General features: G+C 38.2%; 1 protein-coding gene across 5 annotated transcripts; it reads left to right on the plus strand.

Moving 5' to 3' along the window:
* The first annotated feature begins 1,291 nt into the window (after positions 1–1,291).
* On the plus strand, positions 1,292–9,465 carry LOC147874568 (transcription-associated protein 1-like). 5 transcript variants are annotated; one of them, XM_087345363.1, is made up of 8 exons: positions 1,292–1,313; positions 2,151–2,580; positions 3,177–3,326; positions 3,811–3,908; positions 4,766–4,960; positions 5,319–5,530; positions 6,065–6,278; positions 6,999–9,465. In XM_087345363.1, the coding sequence occupies exons 3-6, from the start codon at positions 3,284–3,286 to the stop codon at positions 5,379–5,381; spliced, it is 399 nt and encodes a 132-aa protein (XP_087201489.1). In that variant the 5' UTR covers positions 1,292–1,313; positions 2,151–2,580; positions 3,177–3,283; the 3' UTR covers positions 5,382–5,530; positions 6,065–6,278; positions 6,999–9,465. The 5 variants fall into 5 exon arrangements, with proteins under 5 accessions (XP_087201489.1, XP_087201490.1, XP_087201492.1 ...); XM_087345364.1 differs by lacking the exon at positions 1,292–1,313 and adding an exon at positions 1,550–1,773; XM_087345366.1 differs by lacking the exon at positions 1,292–1,313 and adding an exon at positions 1,788–1,978.
* Positions 9,466–18,019: the final 8,554 nt, after the last annotated feature.

Genomic DNA, 18,019 nt, shown 5'->3' on the forward strand with positions numbered 1-18,019 from the left:
AAGATCCAGAATCGTAATCTTGTAGGAGCCTGGTAGCCGAATGGATAGCGTGCTGGCCTGCGGAATACGACATCGGCAGTTCGAGACCCAGCGGATTCTTACAGTAGTATTAATTCTTAATTCTTACAGTAGTATTAAGTTCTAAATATAAAACGAGGGCAGGACTCAGGACTCAAACGATTTCTGATTTCTGATTTCTGCCCTCTAAAAATAATTGTGGGTTACCGGGAGGGTGGGGCGCCTAATATGATAGAATGAGGGGGGTTATGCACAAATATATAAAAGGGGGCTCAGTTGGGGGTATACCAACAACATACAGACATCAAAGCATATGAGTCGAAAAAGAAACAATCCAGCGAAATAAATCAAACCATGAAACCTGCATGCTTGTCATGTAAGCTGTTGAGTGTGTTCGCAGACTGACTTGATATCTGAACAGGAAACCTGATGGGACAATGAATGAAGTGTGTAATTACCTGACCTATAGGATGCACTTTAAATGTTGTGATTGTAAGTGTGAGATGATATGTTGACAGAAGTAAATGCAGTTTGGGATTGACATTATTGCTGTTTCCAGTTGGTATAGGTATCGTTTGTAGGCGTGGGTGGAGACTATTTGTGAAGTGATTTTGGTTTTTGTTATGTAGTGCTGTGACCTGCCGGGGTATTTTCTGTGCTTGTGGTGTGTTAAGCAAGGATAAAGGTTTTAAAACTTGTAAACTTGTAAGTTTGGCGTGTGGTGTTTGTTATGAATTTGGATTTGCTTGCAAAAATCTCATGCCCAGTAGATGACAGATTTGTTGATTTATTTGGCTGGATTTTTTCTTTCGACTCAAGTGCTTTGAACACATTTTGGTTAAAGATTGTTGATTGATATGATGTCTGTTTGGACCACCTTTGGCTGCTCCCTCATAAATATATTTTTGCATAACCCCCTCATTCTCTCATCTTCGGCTCCCCACCCACCCGTTAACCCTCAATTATTTTTTTAGAGGGCAGAAATCAGAAATCGGTTCAGTCCTGCCCTCGTTTTATATTTAGAACTTAATACTACTGTAAGAATCCGCTGGGTCTCGAACTGCCGATGCCATTCGGCTGCCCTTCTGTTCCCGCTCAATACGTAGTTTACTGGGTTCGCTACTATAATTCGCTGTGGTCAAGTTCGCACAGAGAGAGAGAGAGAGAGAGAGAGAGAGTGAGAGAGAGTGAGAGTGAGAGAGAGTGAGTGAGAGTGAGTGTGTGTTGGTAAGCGTGAGTCTAGTCTTCGGAGTCTTGGAGGTGCTGTAAGTTTATGTGTGCGAACAGCGATCTAGGTGGGCTGTCATCAGGTTACGGAATGATGGGGTGTTCTCGTTTAACGGTTGAGGTTATGTGTCGATGATTCCCGAGGAATCAAATAAATAAACGCCATGAGGCGTTTACGGCATTGATAAGTGACATTTATATACTCAGAAGTGTGTGTGGTGTGCCCCCCTCCCCAAGAACAAAAGTACATGTTCAATCAGCTGCGTCATCAGAATGCTGTTTATTTTTGCATTTGTGTTAGTTAAAAGTGAATGCATTTTGTCTTTCTGGGAATAGCTGAGAGAAGAAGCTTAATTGATCCTTGGGATTTTACTCGGGGAAAAGCTGTCTGTCACCTGACCAGCCTACTGCTTGCCAGGAAATCAGTGGAGTATGTTCAGTACACTTGGCAGGCTCACTTCTTATCGCAACAGGAATTTGGCACGTGGAAGATTGTTTTTTGTCCAACAGTTCTCAGACTTTTCCTGCGTAAGACGTAGTTTACTACTACTCTGCTATGACAAGGAGGTCGGATGAGTTCGCTGTTTTTCAGACGTTGCCGTCCCTGCCTATGATAAAATGGCGTGGGCGTTCTGCCCCTCTGTATTTCTTTGGTTGCTAGGATGCATTCTGAGTCCAGTGCAGATTTACTCTCATATATATTGCCAGGGCGTGGAAGTTAATTTGAATTGATGTGTGTCATCTTTCCCTTGTGTGAAGGACATAAGTGTGAAATATTTTGGTTGCATGGAGGGTTGGTTTAGTTGGCCAGTTGATTATTGATGAGGTGTAGAGTGCATTCGTAGTAGCAGTTACGACTGGTGTCACAATGCGGATATTTATTTTGGTATTTGGTATTGTTTCAGGTAGGAGTGCCTGCAAGCATGTGGGATACTATAGCCGTTGCCCACTTTTGATTCCTAGTGACCAAGTATGGGGTGTTCGTAGCATGCCTCACAATGCCACAAGGAAGACCTCAGGCCCTCGTGCGATTACCTTGCTTTCCGAGGAGGTGTACGGTTATAGATTTAGTGGGAGTGCCTAGTCTGTCTCAAAGAGTAGTTTGAGATCAGGGGATGTACTGAGTAGCAACTTTCATGTGAACTGTAGCTGTAGTGTGTGTTTACTGGTATCAACGAAGACATGGAGGACTAATTTGTCTGAATATCAGCGTTTCAGAAGATCAGTTGTGTGCGTGATGGGGAAGCAGCTTTTTTGGAGTTGGAGATGTGAAGAACCAGACAGAACGAAGCACCTGTAGTGTTTGTGACTTGGATAAGGAATTGCATTGTTCAGGTATGTTAGAGAGTACAGTTTATTTACATTCCATAGATCCTTCTTAGGACTAAACCAAAGGATGGAGAACAAATCATTTCATACAATACATATAAACTTCAGTACTTTTGACACAATTACAAGGATGTGTTTCACATGTGAATGTACATAACCTTCAGATTCTGCAATTCAATTATGAAAAATAATTTAAATGCAGGCTTGAACACCTTTAAATCATTTAGAGTTTTAATTGTTGGTGGAAGATCATTAAATGACTTGATACGCGTATAATACGTTCCTTTTTGACGTTTATTACGGTTAGCATAGACTATAGAAAAATTATATACTTGTAATTAATTTTTATTTTATTGTTGAGATTTGTCAAAGTCCACTTACAAAATAAAAGTCTAGTCAATGATATGTTGGTGTCCATGAATCCCAAAGGTTCTGGAAATAAATATGACATGCGCCCTGATGTGGAGAAAAGGTGTTTAGAGTATTACAGTAAGTGCAGTACTTGAAAGTTACTGTAACTAAAACATTTGACTTCCCTTACCAGTGAATCTGGCCTGCGTTGTCACTCGTTATAACTTGAAACTGTTGCTTGTGTTTTCCAGGTCGTGGAGACAGCATGTATTGCTCTGAAGTCAAGCACGACGGATCCGTTACCGTCGTCAGTGCTGGGAAATAATTTGCTGTTTCTTGGTGGCATCCCTGAATTTTAATGAAGATGAGAATACAGTGCAGCAGCTTTTCTCCTGTCCAAGGTATATAAGAGCAGTTGGAGGCAGAAGAATATTGTAAAACTAACCTCATTCTTGATATTAAAAAAGTGTACAAAATAAAAGATGTTTTTCCAGCCTGATGGTACTAACATGACATAACAGATTGTTAATCACTGGCTTTTCAACGCAGAATTGTAAGCGAGTCCCATGGCAGTCTATGAGGCACTGGTATAGATCTTTCTCTGAGCACCCAGAACTCATTATTTACTGGTACAGTGAGCCTGTTAGAGGCTGTATCACAATTAGTTTGTGTTTAGTATCCTGCCAGTACCAGGAGGCATCTGCACGTAATGTATTTCTTTCTCATATCATAAACCCAGATTTCCCATTTTCTCTGTCCCTTTTACATCAGTTGCTGATTTAGGAAGCAGCTACTGCATTGGCCACTGTTGTGACCAACATTTTGTACACTGAACATTAGGATGTGAGTGTAATTATCTGTACTCATTGTGATTCGCCGTTGCAGTTCTGATGATCCACATGTGGAGATCTCCGCAGTCCATGGGATTGCGTGCAGATTGCAGGACAAGCAAGCCAGAGCCACTCACCAGATGGCAGTCACAGGCAAGTTCATCCATTTGAGTAAATTGTTTAATGAACTTATTTTCTGAATTGCAATGCCATTATTGAAAGAAGAAGACCTTTTTTCCTGAAAAGTAGTAAATGGTTTTAATGAAATAAAGAACTTGTCTATTTCTTCTATTGAGACTACAAAGAAACAATGAAGAACGTGATTTTTCTTTGCCAGTTTAAGGAACCACATTTTGAGGCTGACCTCCACATTGTTCTATAATTGAGAATGCATGGAGTGTACCTCCATGCTCCCACTGCCTCATGGCATTGCGCTTAGTCACAAGGATAACTGCAGCTGATATAGCGAACCATTAAATGTTTAAAAATCATAATCTGTGTTGGTTTTCTGTAAGTCCAAGTGGTGTTAGAACCCAAAGACCACTGTGAGAACCTGAAATCTCTCTTAAAACCACATTTAGTATGTGAACTTGTTGAAAGCGTCTGCTTCATATCTGGAAAAGCCAGTAAGGCCTGTTGTGTATGTTGGTAGGAGTGTTTGTTGCTGCAGCCATGAAAGAGTTACGACGGTGTGTTCCTTGTTTGTCACTACACAATGGTGGCGATATCTCAGGTAGCTGGTGAGTTCAGTTTTATAAATTTAGATTGTTCAACATTGAAACAATTTATATTACTGATGGTGAAGTTTCCACCTTTGCTTCCAGAAGGTATGATAAAGTGGCATTACTGATGGTGATATGGAAAAAAAATCTAATTGCTACGGCTACCTCTTGCCCCTTGTCGGTTGAATTCACCTTAGTAGTAGAAGTGCTACAGATGTTGGGTGTGTTGTAGTGGCTTGCCATTTCTTAATCTTTCATTTAGGTCCTTTCTCCATGACATCAAAACAGGCGAACCTGAGGGGCATGGACCGACTGGTGTTTGTAGACTCCCTTGCTGTCATAATGGGGCACGAGGAGAGGGAGCCGTGTATCTTGGAGACAGCGATCAACATCCTCGGTTCCAAACAGACGGCAAGCGAACTGTTCGTTAAATATCCACTGAATCAGTGGCAACAGAAGTTGCGTGGGACTGACGTGATGTGTGTGAGTTGTAGAGTTTGTAGTTGCAGTATTATGACGTGTGGAATAATGGCCCACTTGGCGAATGCTTTAAATTTGCTGGGGGGGGAGGAAAGAAAGGCTCCAGTATGAATCTGTGAGTGAGGGAGTTCAGAATTTGTCAGGTCGCTGGTTGTGACACTGTCGTGACCCGTATTTAAAGTTAACTTGTGAATGGGTTTGTAATGAACTTGACAGAATTTGTCTTCTGAAAATGGAAGGTGCTTGTTCATTGGCTAAGGTAGGAGTGTTAACTGCTTGGTGAAGTAAAACTGTGTGCTCTTAGAAGAGTGTGATGTCTTGATTTCTTGAATGTGACTGTATTTTCTCTTTCTGGGAGTAGCAGATTACGAGAAACAGAATGATCCTTCAGATTCTACTGAGCACCATGCTGTTTGTCACGTGACCTGCGTACTGCCAGCCAGACAAGCATTGAAGTACGTGCGGTAACAGTTGGCGGACCGACTTGATGTCAGAAGATTAAACCTGCTGGGACAAAGAAGGAACATCGTATCCGCAAGAAACTGATATCAGTCTGAACGAGGCATTCGTTGTGTGAGTACATGAGCATTAGAATGTATTTGATGTGGTTGTCGTGTGAGAGAGATGAGTCTGTCCAATTTTATTAGGTACTTCAGATGTTGTGAACTTAAATGTGAGATTTGATATGTTGAAAGACCTATGTGCGGTGAGAGATTGGCATAATTGCTGTATCTGTGGTATGCTAGAGGCATTCATGATTCTCTAGTGAATATATTGTTCATAGGACATCAAAATTGGAGGTTAGGTATAGCTTGTAGACGAGGGTGGTGACTATTTGTGATAAGGTTTTGTTAATGAGTGGTTTTGTTACATGTGTGATGTGTGTAGTGCTGTGGAGCCTTTAATGTGATGTGTTTACTAATTAATAAGTGATTAATTGCGAAGGTAAGGAATTTAGTTTTGTTGACGTGTGAGTATTGTGCACAGTGACCGGAGCTGCTGGGATATTTTCTGTGCTTTTGGTTAATTTTGAGCAAGGGGATCGGTTATGAAACCTTTAAATTAGGTGATGTGTTGAATGTGATTGCATTTTTTTTCTGGTAATAGCTGCAGAGAAGAAGCTTGATTGATCCATGGGACTTTACTGAGGTTGAAGGATGCGTCACCTGACATGACTACTGCTTGCCAGGAAAAGAGTGGAGTATGTGCAGAAACACTTTGCTGGCTCACTGATATGACGACAGGAAATCAATCGGCTGTTATCACGAAGGACCTCATGTCTGCGAGAGATTTATCTCTGTGTCTACTTGACATGCATTGTGTAAGTATACGAGAAATATGATTATGAAATGTGCTAATTCATGATTCACACAATCAAATTCTTTGGCAAGATAGCGAAATATTCCACCATGCACATGCACTTGTTTATGTTTACAAGATGTTTTGATATCTGCATTGTAACAAGTTTCACAGTTTGAAGGACTTGTCGTAAGACAGAACACTGAATAATAATAATAATAGTATTCTACCATGTTTTCCATTGGAGGTAGCTCTGCCTTCATTTTATGTGTTTGGCATTGGTATTTTAATTTGGCCAAGAAAGAGGATTTCCAGGATAGGTAAGGTAGCTTCCCTATCTCTCGGTGAGAGACTGAGGGCGAGTTTCTTTTTTTTTGAGAGAGTGTTTTATTTATTTCTTGTGAGAGGTTGAGATATCACTTGAGTCAGATTGGTTCAGTCTTCGTTGTCGTGCTTTTGAACTTTGTAAATGTATGCTCATGTTTGATTCTTTTGAAATTGGTATTGTATTTATATCTCCTTATCATTGATCATTTACATCCAGTTTACGTAAAATGGGATTGCCGGTGGATGTAATGACACTAAGAGCCTCCCCCTTTTAACTTAAAAAAGGGTGATACAGTTAAATTATGGTGCGAGTATGTTGTTTTCTTTCCATTTTATGGATCCAAGTTCTGAGCATTGGCGATTGCTGGTTGGTATGTTTGACTTATAATCTGTGTTTGTGTTTCATGTACGCCAGTGCATCGGACACGTACGAGTGGATGCGGCCTGTTCTGGAGGGGACTCGAGGCGAATGGCTCTTTGTGTGTGTTGCGGTATCGTTCATCACCTTACTTTGAATGGCGTATGGTGTAGTACTTGGTGCAACGTGCAAAGGTAACTTATATCTTAATTGCGTCATGCTTGTGTTCTTCAATACAATAATTTTATTCACCGTCTTTACACAAGCTTATAGATTGTTAAAATCACATAAAATTATAACATTTCAACATATGATATTGTTACATTTTAAAATGACGACATGTTTCCATGTTCATTCCATCATCGTCAGGTCTATCAATTAAAATTAAAAACTGTTGCACTTGCTGCCCTGCGTATACTGATTTGTTCTACCCGATAGATTTTATTTGTTTAACCTCCAGGCTTCTTCCGTTTAATTTTTGAAGACTGCGCCTGGATGTCTTAAATCTGCAAAATCAATTTTAATTTTCATATCCTGATCCTGGCTACTGACATAGGAAATGGAATAATTTTAAAGAATTACTCAATATATCGTAATACAAGCAAAAGAAAAGTAATCACAAAATATTTAAAGTATTATAACATACCGGGTTGTGTGTGAGGTGCGTGTCCGATATTACGGAGCTGTAGACTGCAACTAAGCTGTGAGTATCGTGTATGGCTATATATATTGGGTGAAAGTTGTTTAGGGGGTTGGGTCGATGGACTGTAGAATGTTAAATATCGGATTGTTCGTGTAGATGTTACTGTCGTTTAATGCAAGATTTTGTTTATGTGTTCTTTGTATATGATATTTTTCTATGGTGTCTCTATGTCGCTTGTTTTGTATTATTTTTATAATGTCCATTGTTTGTTCTATTTTGTTGTATGTATGTCCTGTGTTTAATATATGCTTTGCATATGCTGAATGATCTTTATTGTGTTTAATTGCTGTAATATGCTCTTTGTATCTTTGACTAAAGGTGCGTCCGGTTTGGCCTATATAGGTTAACGGGCAATCATTGCATTTTAACCTATATATGCCTGGTTTTTCGTATTGATTTGTTGTGTCTATTTGTGGCTTTTGTTTCAAGATGTTTTTTATTGTGTTTTTTGTTCTAAATGCTATTTTTGTTATTTGTTTTAAATGTTTTTGTTATATATTTGGTTTCTTTTCCTATATATGTGAATGTGGCCCATTTGTTTTGTTTATTTTCGTTTTTGTCTTCATTTATGTTGTTTACATTGTTTATTTTATTTTTGGGTTTTAATTCATAATTATTATATCCGTTTTCTATTAGAATTTGTTTTATTATGTTACATTCAATTTGTTTGTTTATTGTGGTCATGGGATATGTATTTTTTCGGTTTATTAAGTAATTAATAGCCATTTGTTAATGTTCATTTGGATGGCATGAAGAGGCATGAATTATGGTGCTTGTATTTGTAGGTTTTCTGTATATTTTGAATTCAGAGTTGTTTTCGTTTCGTATTATAGTTAGATCTAAATAATTTAATTTGTTATTTTGTTCTGTTTCTAAAGTGAATTGTATATTTTGATTTATGTTGTTAAATTCATTTAAAACATTTTTTATATTTGTATTTTTTGCATCAAAAATCATGAGTATATCATCAACATATCTACTATAGTATTTGATTTGATATTTGTTTAATATATTTACTATATAATCATGCTCGAGATATTGTAAGAATATTTCAGATAATATGCTCGAGGTTGGAGCTCCCATGGGTAACCCTGTTTCTTGTTTCCAATATTCATTGTTGAATTGGAAATAATTTTGGTTAATAATAATGTTAGTTATATTTGTAATTTCATTTATTAGATCTGTATTTATATTCTGTCTATTTAGAATATCTCTTACAATATCTCGTAGCATGATTGTTGGAATATTTGTATACATATTATTGATGTCAAAAGAACAAATTTGTATAATTTTATTATTATGAAAATTCAATTGTTGGATTTCGTTTATTAATTTTATAGAATTTGTTATGTTAAACGTATTTGGTAGATTAATATCGGACACGCACCTCACACACAACCCGGTATGTTATAATACTTTAAATATTTTGTGATTACTTTTCTTTTGCTTGTATTACGATATATTGAGTAATTCTTTAAAATTATTCCATTTCCTATGTCAGTAGCCAGGATCAGGATATGAAAATTAAAATTGATTTTGCAGATTTAAGACATCCAGGCGCAGTCTTCAAAAATTAAATGGAAGAAGCCTGGAGGTTAAACAAATAAAATGTAACGGGTAGAACAAATCAGTATACGCAGGGCAGCAAGTGCAACAGTTTTTAATTTTAATTGATAGACCTGACGATGATGGAATGAACATCGAAACATGTCGTCATTTTAAAATGTAACAATATCATATGTTGAAATGTTATAATTTTATGTGATTTTAACAATCTATAAGCTTGTGTAAAGACGGTGAATAAAATTATTGTAGTGCAAAGGTAGTTGATTTTTCCGATCATGTAGAGTTATTATTGTCTCTCACGGAGTCCGACGAACGCAAAGGAGTTTTGAAATTTTAATCTGATTTGAAATCAGTCATTGACACTTCCACTTCCAAGACAAGGCAGGGGTTTATTTTAGCAATGACGTACGTGATTCACACACGAGACTACCTTCTAAATTTCCTTCTAAATTTGACCTGTCCCATCCCTATCACGACTAGACTCCCAAGTCTTGAGAAGTCACTTGTCCCAAGTCTTGAGAAGTCCTTGTCCCAAGTCTTGAGAAATCACTTGTCCCAAGTCTTGAGAAGTCACTCGTCCCAAGTCTTGAGAAGTCACTCGTCCCAAGTCTTGAGAAGTCACTTGTCCCAAGTCTTGAGAAGTCACTCGTTTTAAGTCTTGAGAAGTTCTTGTCCGAAGTCTTGAGAAGTCACTTGTCCCAAGTGTTGAGAAGTCCTTGTCCCAAGTCTTGAGAAGTCACTCGTCCCAAGTCTTGAGAAGTCACTCGTCCCAAGTCTTGAGAAGTTCTTGTCCCAAGTCTTGAGAAGTCACTTGTCCCAAGTCTTGAGAAGTTCTTGTCCCAAGTCTTGAGAAGTCACTCCTCGCAAGTCTTGAGAAGTTCTTGTCCCAAGTCTTGAGAAGTTCTTGTCCCAAGTCTTGAGAAGTCACTCATCACAAGTCTTGAGAAGTTCTTGTCCCAAGTCTTGAGAAGTTCTTGTCCCAAGTCTTGACAAGTCACTCGTCCCAAGTCTTGAGAAGTTATTGTCCCAAGTCTTGTCTGCTTGTTTAGGGCTGTGCCTTACCTGTCAGCTGAATTCAAATTTTTTCGAAAATTCTTAGTTTTCTTCGCGTTTCGCGCCATTTGCAGTCGTTTTTAATTTTTTTAAAATTTCGAAAAATTTTGAAAATTCTCAAAGGGGTACCCCTTTGAGAAATTTCAATTTTTTCGAAAAAAATCGAAAAACGTGGCAAATCGTCCAAAAAGCGCACAAAACTAAGAATTTTTGAAAATTTTCAACTTTTAATTTTTTTCCGAATTTTCCGAAAATTTTTGGTTTTGTGCGCATTTCAGAAGGTTTGCAGCGTTTTTTGATTTTTCGAAAAATTTCAAAAAATTTTCCTTCTAAATTTGACCTGTCCCATCCCTATCAGGACTAGACTCCCAAGTCTTGAGAAGTCACTTGTCCCAAGTCTTCAGAAGTCCTTGTCCCAAGTGTTGAGAAGTTCTTGTCCCAAGTCTTGAGAAGTCACTCGTCCCAAGTCTTGAGAAGTTATTGTCCCAAGACTTGTCTGCTTGTTTAGGGCTGTGCCTCACCTGTCTTAGCTGAATTCAATTTTTTTCGAAAATTCTTAGTTTTCTTCGCGTTTCACGCCATTTGCAGTCGTTTTTAATTTTTTTAAAATTTCGAAAAATTTTGAAAATTCTCAAAGGGGTACCCCTTTGAGAAATTTCAATTTTTTCGAAAAATTTCGAAAAATCGAAAAACGTGGCAAATCGTCCAAAAAGCTCACAAAACTAAGAATTTTTGAAAATTTTCAACTTTTAATTTTTTTCCGAATTTTCCGAAAATTTTTGGTTTTGTGCGCATTTCAGAAGGTTTGCAGCGTTTTTTGATTTTTCGAAAAATTTCAAAAAATTTTCCTTCTAAATTTGACCTGTCCCATCCCTATCAGGACTAGACTCCCAAGTCTTGAGAAGTCACTTGTCCCAAGTCTTCAGAAGTCCTTGTCCCAAGTGTTCAGAAGTTCTTGTCCCAAGTCTTGAGAAGTCACTCGTCCCAAGTCTTGAGAAGTTATTGTCCCAAGACTTGTCTGCTTGTTTAGGGCTGTGCCTCACCTGTCTTAGCTGAATTGATTTTTTTTTAAAATTCTTAGTTTTCTTGGCGTTTCACGCCATTTGCAGTCGTTTTCAATTTTTTTAAAATTTCGAAAAATTTTGAAAAATCGAAAAACGTGGCAAATCGTCCAAAAAGCGCACAAAACTAAGAATTTTTGAAAATTTTCAACTTTTAATTTTTTTCCGAATTTTCCGAAAATTTTTGGTTTTGTGCGCATTTCAGAAGGTTTGCAGCGTTTTTTGATTTTTCGAAAAATTTGAAAATTTTTCCTTCTAAATTTGACCTGTCCCATCCCTATCAGGACTAGACACCCAAGTCTTGAGAAGTCACTTGTCCCAAGTCTTGAGAAGTCCTTGTCCCAAGTGTTGAGAAGTTCTTGTCCCAAGTGTTGAGAAGTTCTTGTCCCAAGTCTTGAGAAGTCACTTGTCCCAAGTCTTGAGAATTCACTTGTCCCAAGTCTTGAGAAGTTCTTGTCCCAAGTCTTGAGAAGTCACTTGTCCCAAGTCTTGAGAAGTTCTTGTCCCAAGTCTTGACAAGTCACTCGTCCCAAGTCTTGAGAAGTTATTGTCCCAAGTCTTGTCTGCTTGTTTAGGGCTGTGCCTCACCTGTCTTAGCTGAATTCAAATTTTTTCGAAAATTCTTAGTTTTCTTCGCGTTTCGCGCCATTTGCCGTCGTTTTTAATTTTTTTAAAATTTCGAAAATTTTTGAAAATTCTCAAAGGGGTACCCCTTTGAGAAATTTCAATTTTTTCGAAAAATTTCGAAAAATCGAAAAACGTGGCAAATCGTCCAAAAAGCGCACAAAACTAAGAATTTTTGAAAAATTTCAACTTTTAATTTTCTTCCGAATTTTCCGAAAATTTTTGGTTTTGTGCACATTTCAGAAGGTTTGCAGCGTTTTTTGATTTTTCGAAAAATTTGAAAATTTTTCCTTCTAAATTTGACCTGTCCCATTCTTATCAGGACTAGACTCCCAAGTCTTGAGAAGTCACTTGTCCCAAGTCTTGAGAAGTCCTTGTCCCAAGTCTTGAGAAGTCACTTGTCCCAAGTCTTGAGAAGTCACTCGTCCCAAGTCTTGAGAAGTCACTCGTCCCAAGTCTTAAGAAGTTCTTGTCCCAAGTCTTGAGAATTCACTTGTCCCAAGTCTTGAGAAGTTCTTGCCCCAAGTCTTGGGAAGTCACTTGTCCCAAGTCTTGAGAAGTTCTTGTCCCAAGTCTTGACAAGTCACTCGTCCCAAGTCTTGAGAAGTTATTGTCCCAAGTCTTGTCTGCTTGTTTAGGGCTGTGCCTCACCTGTCTTAGCTGAATTCAAATTTTTTCGAAAATTCTTAGTTTTCTTCGCGTTTCGCGCCATTTGCCGTCGTTTTTAATTTTTTTAAAATTTCGAAAATTTTTGAAAATTCTCAAAGGGGTACCCCTTTGAGAAATTTCAATTTTTTCGAAAAATTTCGAAAAATCGAAAAACGTGGCAAATCGTCCAAAAAGCGCACAAAACTAAGAATTTTTGAAAAATTTCAACTTTTAATTTTTTTCCGAATTTTCCGAAAATTTTTGGTTTTGTGCGCATTTCAGAAGGTTTGCAGCGTTTTTTGATTTTTAGAAAAATTTGAAAATTTTTCCTTCTAAATTTGACCTGTCCCATTCTTATCAGGACTAGACTCCCAAGTCTTGAGAAGTCACTTGTCCCAAGTCTTGAGAAGTCCTTGTCCCAAGTCTTGAGAAGTTCTTGTCCCAAGTCTTGAGAAGTCACTTGTCCCAAGTCTTGAGAAGTCACTCGTCCCAAGTGTTGAGAAGTCACTCGTCCCAAGTCTTAAGAAGTTCTTGTCCCAAGTCTTGAGAATTCACTTCTCCCAAGTCTTGAGAATTCTTGTCCCAAGTCTTGAGAAGTCACTTGTCCCAAGTCTTGAGAAGTTCTTGTCCCAAGTCTTGAGAAGTCACTCGTCCCAAGTCTTGACAAGTCACTCGTCCCAAGTCTTGAGAAGTTATTGTCCCAAGTCTTGTCTGCTTGTTTAGGGCTGTGCCTCACCTGTCTTAGCTGAATTCAATTTTTTTCGAAAATTCTTAGTTTTCTTCGCGTTTCGCGCCATTTGCCGTCGTTTTTAATTTTTTTAAAATTTCGAAAAATTTTGAAAATTCTCAAAGGGGTACCCCTTTGAGAAATTTCAATTTTTTCGAAAAATTTCGAAAAATCGAAAAACGTGGCAAATCGTCCAAAAAGCGCACAAAACTAAGAATTTTTGAAAAATTTCAACTTTTAATTTTTTCCGAATTTTCCGAAAATTTTTGGTTTTGTGCGCATTTCAGAAGGTTTGCAGCGTTTTTTGATTTTTCGAAAAATTTGAAAATTTTTCCTTCTAAATTTGACCTGTCCCATTCTTATCAGGACTAGACTCCCAAGTCTTGAGAAGTCACTTGTCCCAAGTCTTGAGAAGTCCTTGTCCCAAGTCTTGAGAAGTTCTTGTCCCAAGTCTTGAGAAGTTCTTGTCCCAAGTCTTGAGAAGTCACTTGTCCTAAGTCTTGAGAAGTCACTCGTCCCAAGTCTTGAGAAGTTCTTGTCCCAAGTCTTGAGAAGTTCTTGTCCCAAGTCTTGAGAAGTTCTTGTCCCAAGTCTTGAGAAGTCCTTGTCCCAAGTCTTGAGAAGTTATTGTCCCAAGTCTTGTCTGCTTGTTTAGGGCTGTGCCTCACCTGTCTTAGCTGAATTCAATTTTTTTCGAAAATTCTTAGTTTTCTTCGCGTTTCACGCCATTTGCAGTCTTTTTTAATTTTTTTAAAATTTCGAAAAATTTTGAAAATTCTCAAAGGGGTACCCCTTTGAGAAATTTCAATTTTTTCGAAAAATCGAAAAACGTGGCAAATCGTCCAAAAATCGCACAAAACTAAGAATTTTTGAAAATTTTCAAGTTTTAATTTTTTTCCAAATTTTCCGAAAATTTTTGGGTTTGTGCGCATTTCAGAAGGTTTGCAGCGTTTTTTGATTTTTCGAAAAATTTGAAAATTTTTCCTTCTAAATTTGACCTGTCCCATTCCTATCAGGACTAGACACCCAAGTCTTGAGAAGTCACTTGTCCCAAGTCTTGAGAAGTCACTCGTCCCAAGTCTTGAGAAGTCACTCGTCCCAAGTCTTGAGAAGTTCTTGTCCCAAGTCTTGAGAAGTTCTTATCCCAAGTCTTGAGAAGTCCTTGTTTCAAGTCTTGAGAAGTTCTTGTCCCAAGTCTTGAGAAGTCACTTGTCCCAAGTCTTGAGAAGTCACTCGTCCCAAGTCTTGAGAAGTCACTCGTCCCAAGTCTTGAGAAGTTCTTGTCCCAAGTCTTGAGAAGTTCTTGTCCCAAGTCTTGAGAAGTCACTTGTCCCAAGTCTTGAGAAGTTCTTGTCCCAAGTCTTGAGAAGTCACTCGTCCCAAGTCTTGAGAAGTCACTCGTCCCAAATCTTGAGAAGTTCTTGTTCCAAGTCTTGAGAAGTCACTCGTCGCAAGTCTTGAGAAGTTCTTGTCCCAAGTCTTGAGAAGTTCTTGTCCCAAGTCTTGAGAAGTTCTTGTCCCAAGTCTTGAGAAGTTCTTGTCCCAAGTCTTGAGAAGTCACTTGTCCCAAGTCTTGAGAAGTTCTTGTCCCAAGTCTTGAGAAGTCACTCGTCCCAAGTTTTGAGAAGTTCTTGTCCCAAGTCTTGAGAAGTTCTTGTCCCAAGTCTTGACAAGTCACTCGTCCCAAGTCTTGAGAAGTCACTCGTCCCAAGTCTTAAGAAGTTCTTGTCCCAAGTCTTGAGAATTCACTTGTCCCAAGTCTTGAGAAGTTCTTGTCCCAAGTCTTGAGAAGTCACTTGTCCTAAGTCTTGAGAAGTCACTCGTCCCAAGTCTTGAGAAGTTCTTGTCCCAAGTCTTGAGAAGTCCTTGTCCCAAGTCTTGAGAAGTTATTGTCCCAAGTCTTGTCTGCTTGTTTAGGGCTGTGCCTCACCTGTCTTAGCTGAATTCAATTTTTTTCGAAAATTCTTAGTTTTCTTCGCGTTTCACGCCATTTGCAGTCGTTTTTAATTTTTTTAAAATTTCGAAAAATTTTGAAAATTCTCAAAGGGGTACCCCTTTGAGAAATTTCAATTTTTTCGAAAAATCGAAAAACGTGGCAAATCGTCCAAAAAGCGCACAAAACTAAGAATTTTTGAAAATTTTGAAGTTTTAATTTTTTTCCAAATTTTCCGAAAATTTTTGGTTTTGTGCGCATTTCAGAAGGTTTGCAGCGTTTTTTCATTTTTCGAAAAATTTGAAAATTTTTCCTTCTAAATTTGACCTGTCCCATCCCTATCAGGACTAGACACCCAAGTCTTGAGAAGTCACTTGTCCCAAGTCTTGAGAAGTCACTCGTCCCAAGTCTTGAGAAGTTCTTGTCCCAAGTCTTGAGAAGTCACTCGTCCCAAGTCTTGAGAAGTCACTCGTCCCAAGTCTTAAGAAGTTCTTGTCCCAAGTGTTGAGAAGTCACTTGTCCCAAGTCTTGAGAAGTTCTTGTCCCAAGTCTTGAGAAGTCACTTGTCCTAAGTCTTGAAAAGTCACTCGTCCCAAGTCTTGAGAAGTTCTTGTCCCAAGTCTTGAGAAGTTCTTGTCCCAAGTCTTGAGAAGTTCTTGTCCCAAGTCTTGAGAAGTCCTTGTCCCAAGTCTTGAGAAGTTATTGTCCCAAGTCTTGTCTGCTTGTTTAGGGCTGTGCCTCACCTGTCTTAGCTGAATTCAAATTTTTTCGAAAATTCTTAGTTTTCTTCGCGTTTCACGCCATTTGCAGTCGTTTTTAATTTTTTTAAAATTTCGAAAAATTTTGAAAATTCTCAAAGGGGTACCCCTTTGAGAAATTTCAATTTTTTCGAAAAATCGAAAAACGTGGCAAATCGTCCAAAAAGCGCACAAAACTAAGAATTTTTGAAAATTTTCAAGTTTTAATTTTTTTCCAAATTTTCCGAAAATTTTTGGTTTTGTGCGCATTTCAGAAGGTTTGCAGCGTTTTTTGATTTTTCGAAAAATTTGAAAATTTTTCCTTCTAAATTTGACCTGTCCCATCCTTATCAGGACTAGACTCCCAAGTCTTGAGAAGTCACTTGTCCCAAGTCTTGAGAAGTCACTCGTCCCAAGTCTTGAGAAGTCACTCGTCCCAAGTCTTAAGAAGTTCTTGTCCCAAGTGTTGAGAAGTCACTTGTCCCAAGTCTTGAGAAGTTCTTGTCCCAAGTCTTGAGAAGTCACTTGTCCCAAGTCTTGAGAAGTCCTTTTCCCAAGTCTTGAGAAGTTCTTGTCCCAAGTCTTGAGAAGTCACTTGTCCCAAATCTTGAGAAGTCACTCGTCCCAAGTCTTGAGAAGTCACTCGTCCCAAGTCTTAAGAAGTTCTTGTCCCAAGTCTTGAGAATTCACTTGTCCCAAGTCTTGAGAAGTTCTTGTCCCAAGTCTTGAGAAGTCACTTGTCCCAAGTCTTGAGAAGTTATTGTCCCAAGTCTTGTCTGCTTGTTTAGGGCTGTGCCTCACCTGTCTTAGCTGAATTCAAATTTTTTCGAAAATTCTTAGTTTTCTTCGCGTTTCGCGCCATTTGCAGTCGTTTTTAATTTTTTTAAAATTTCGAAAAATTTTGAAAATTCTCAAAGGGGTACCCCTTTGAGAAATTTCAATTTTTTCGAAAAATCGAAAAACGTGGCAAATCGTCCAAAAAGCGCACAAAACTAAGAATTTTTGAAAATTTTCAAGTTTTAATTTTTTTCCAAATTTTCCGAAAATTTTTGGTTTTGTGCGCATTTCAGAAGGTTTGCAGCGTTTTTTGATTTTTCGAAAAATTTGAAAATTTTTCCTTCTAAATTTGACCTGTCCCATCCTTATCAGGACTAGACTCCCAAGTCTTGAGAAGTCACTTGTCCCAAGTCTTGAGAAGTCACTCGTCCCAAGTCTTGAGAAGTCACTCGTCCCAAGTCTTAAGAAGTTCTTGTCCCAAGTGTTGAGAAGTCACTTGTCCCAAGTCTTGAGAAGTTCTTGTCCCAAGTCTTGAGAAGTCACTTGTCCCAAGTCTTGAGAAGTCCTTTTCCCAAGTCTTGAGAAGTTCTTGTCCCAAGTCTTGAGAAGTCACTTGTCCCAAGTCTTGAGAAGTCACTCGTCCCAAGTCTTGAGAAGTCACTCGTCCCAAGTCTTAAGAAGTTCTTGTCCCAAGTCTTGAGAATTCACTTGTCCCAAGTCTTGAGAAGTTCTTGTCCCAAGTCTTGAGAAGTCACTTGTCCCAAGTCTTGAGAAGTTATTGTCCCAAGTCTTGTCTGCTTGTTTAGGGCTGTGCCTCACCTGTCTTAGCTGAATTCAAATTTTTTCGAAAATTCTTAGTTTTCTTCGCGTTTCGCGCCATTTGCCGTCGTTTTTAATTTTTTTAAAATTTCGAAAAATTTTGAAAATTCTCAAAGGGGTACCCCTTTGAGAAATTTCAATTTTTTCGAAAAATTTCGAAAAATCGAAAAACGTGGCAAATCGTCCAAAAAGCGCACAAAACTAAGAATTTTTGAAAAATTTCAACTTTTAATTTTCTTCCGAATTTTCCGAAAATTTTTGGTTTTGTGCACATTTCAGAAGGTTTGCAGCGTTTTTTGATTTTTCGAAAAATTTGAAAATTTTTCCTTCTAAATTTGACCTGTCCCATTCTTATCAGGACTAGACTCCCAAGTCTTGAGAAGTCACTTGTCCCAAGTCTTGAGAAGTCCTTGTCCCAAGTCTTGAGAAG

The sequence above is a fragment of the Zootermopsis nevadensis genome, unplaced genomic scaffold (assembly GCF_977971745.1).
Source record: "Zootermopsis nevadensis isolate Lab colony 2312 unplaced genomic scaffold, Znev_1.0 Znev_ptg000008l, whole genome shotgun sequence".
In the NCBI taxonomy this organism is placed as follows: domain Eukaryota; kingdom Metazoa; phylum Arthropoda; class Insecta; order Blattodea; family Termopsidae; genus Zootermopsis; species Zootermopsis nevadensis.

Bases quoted from the DNA above. Each gene is read 5' to 3' on its own strand.
- LOC147874568 (XM_087345363.1), top strand. From the start codon at position 3,284: ATGAAGATGAGAATACAGTGCAGCAGCTTTTCTCCTGTCCAAG. The intron at 3,327-3,810 runs GTATATAAGAGC...TCGCCGTTGCAG, and splicing joins CAGCTTTTCTCCTGTCCAAG to TTCTGATGATCCACATGTGG. The intron at 3,909-4,765 runs GCAAGTTCATCC...ACATCAAAACAG, and splicing joins TCACCAGATGGCAGTCACAG to GCGAACCTGAGGGGCATGGA.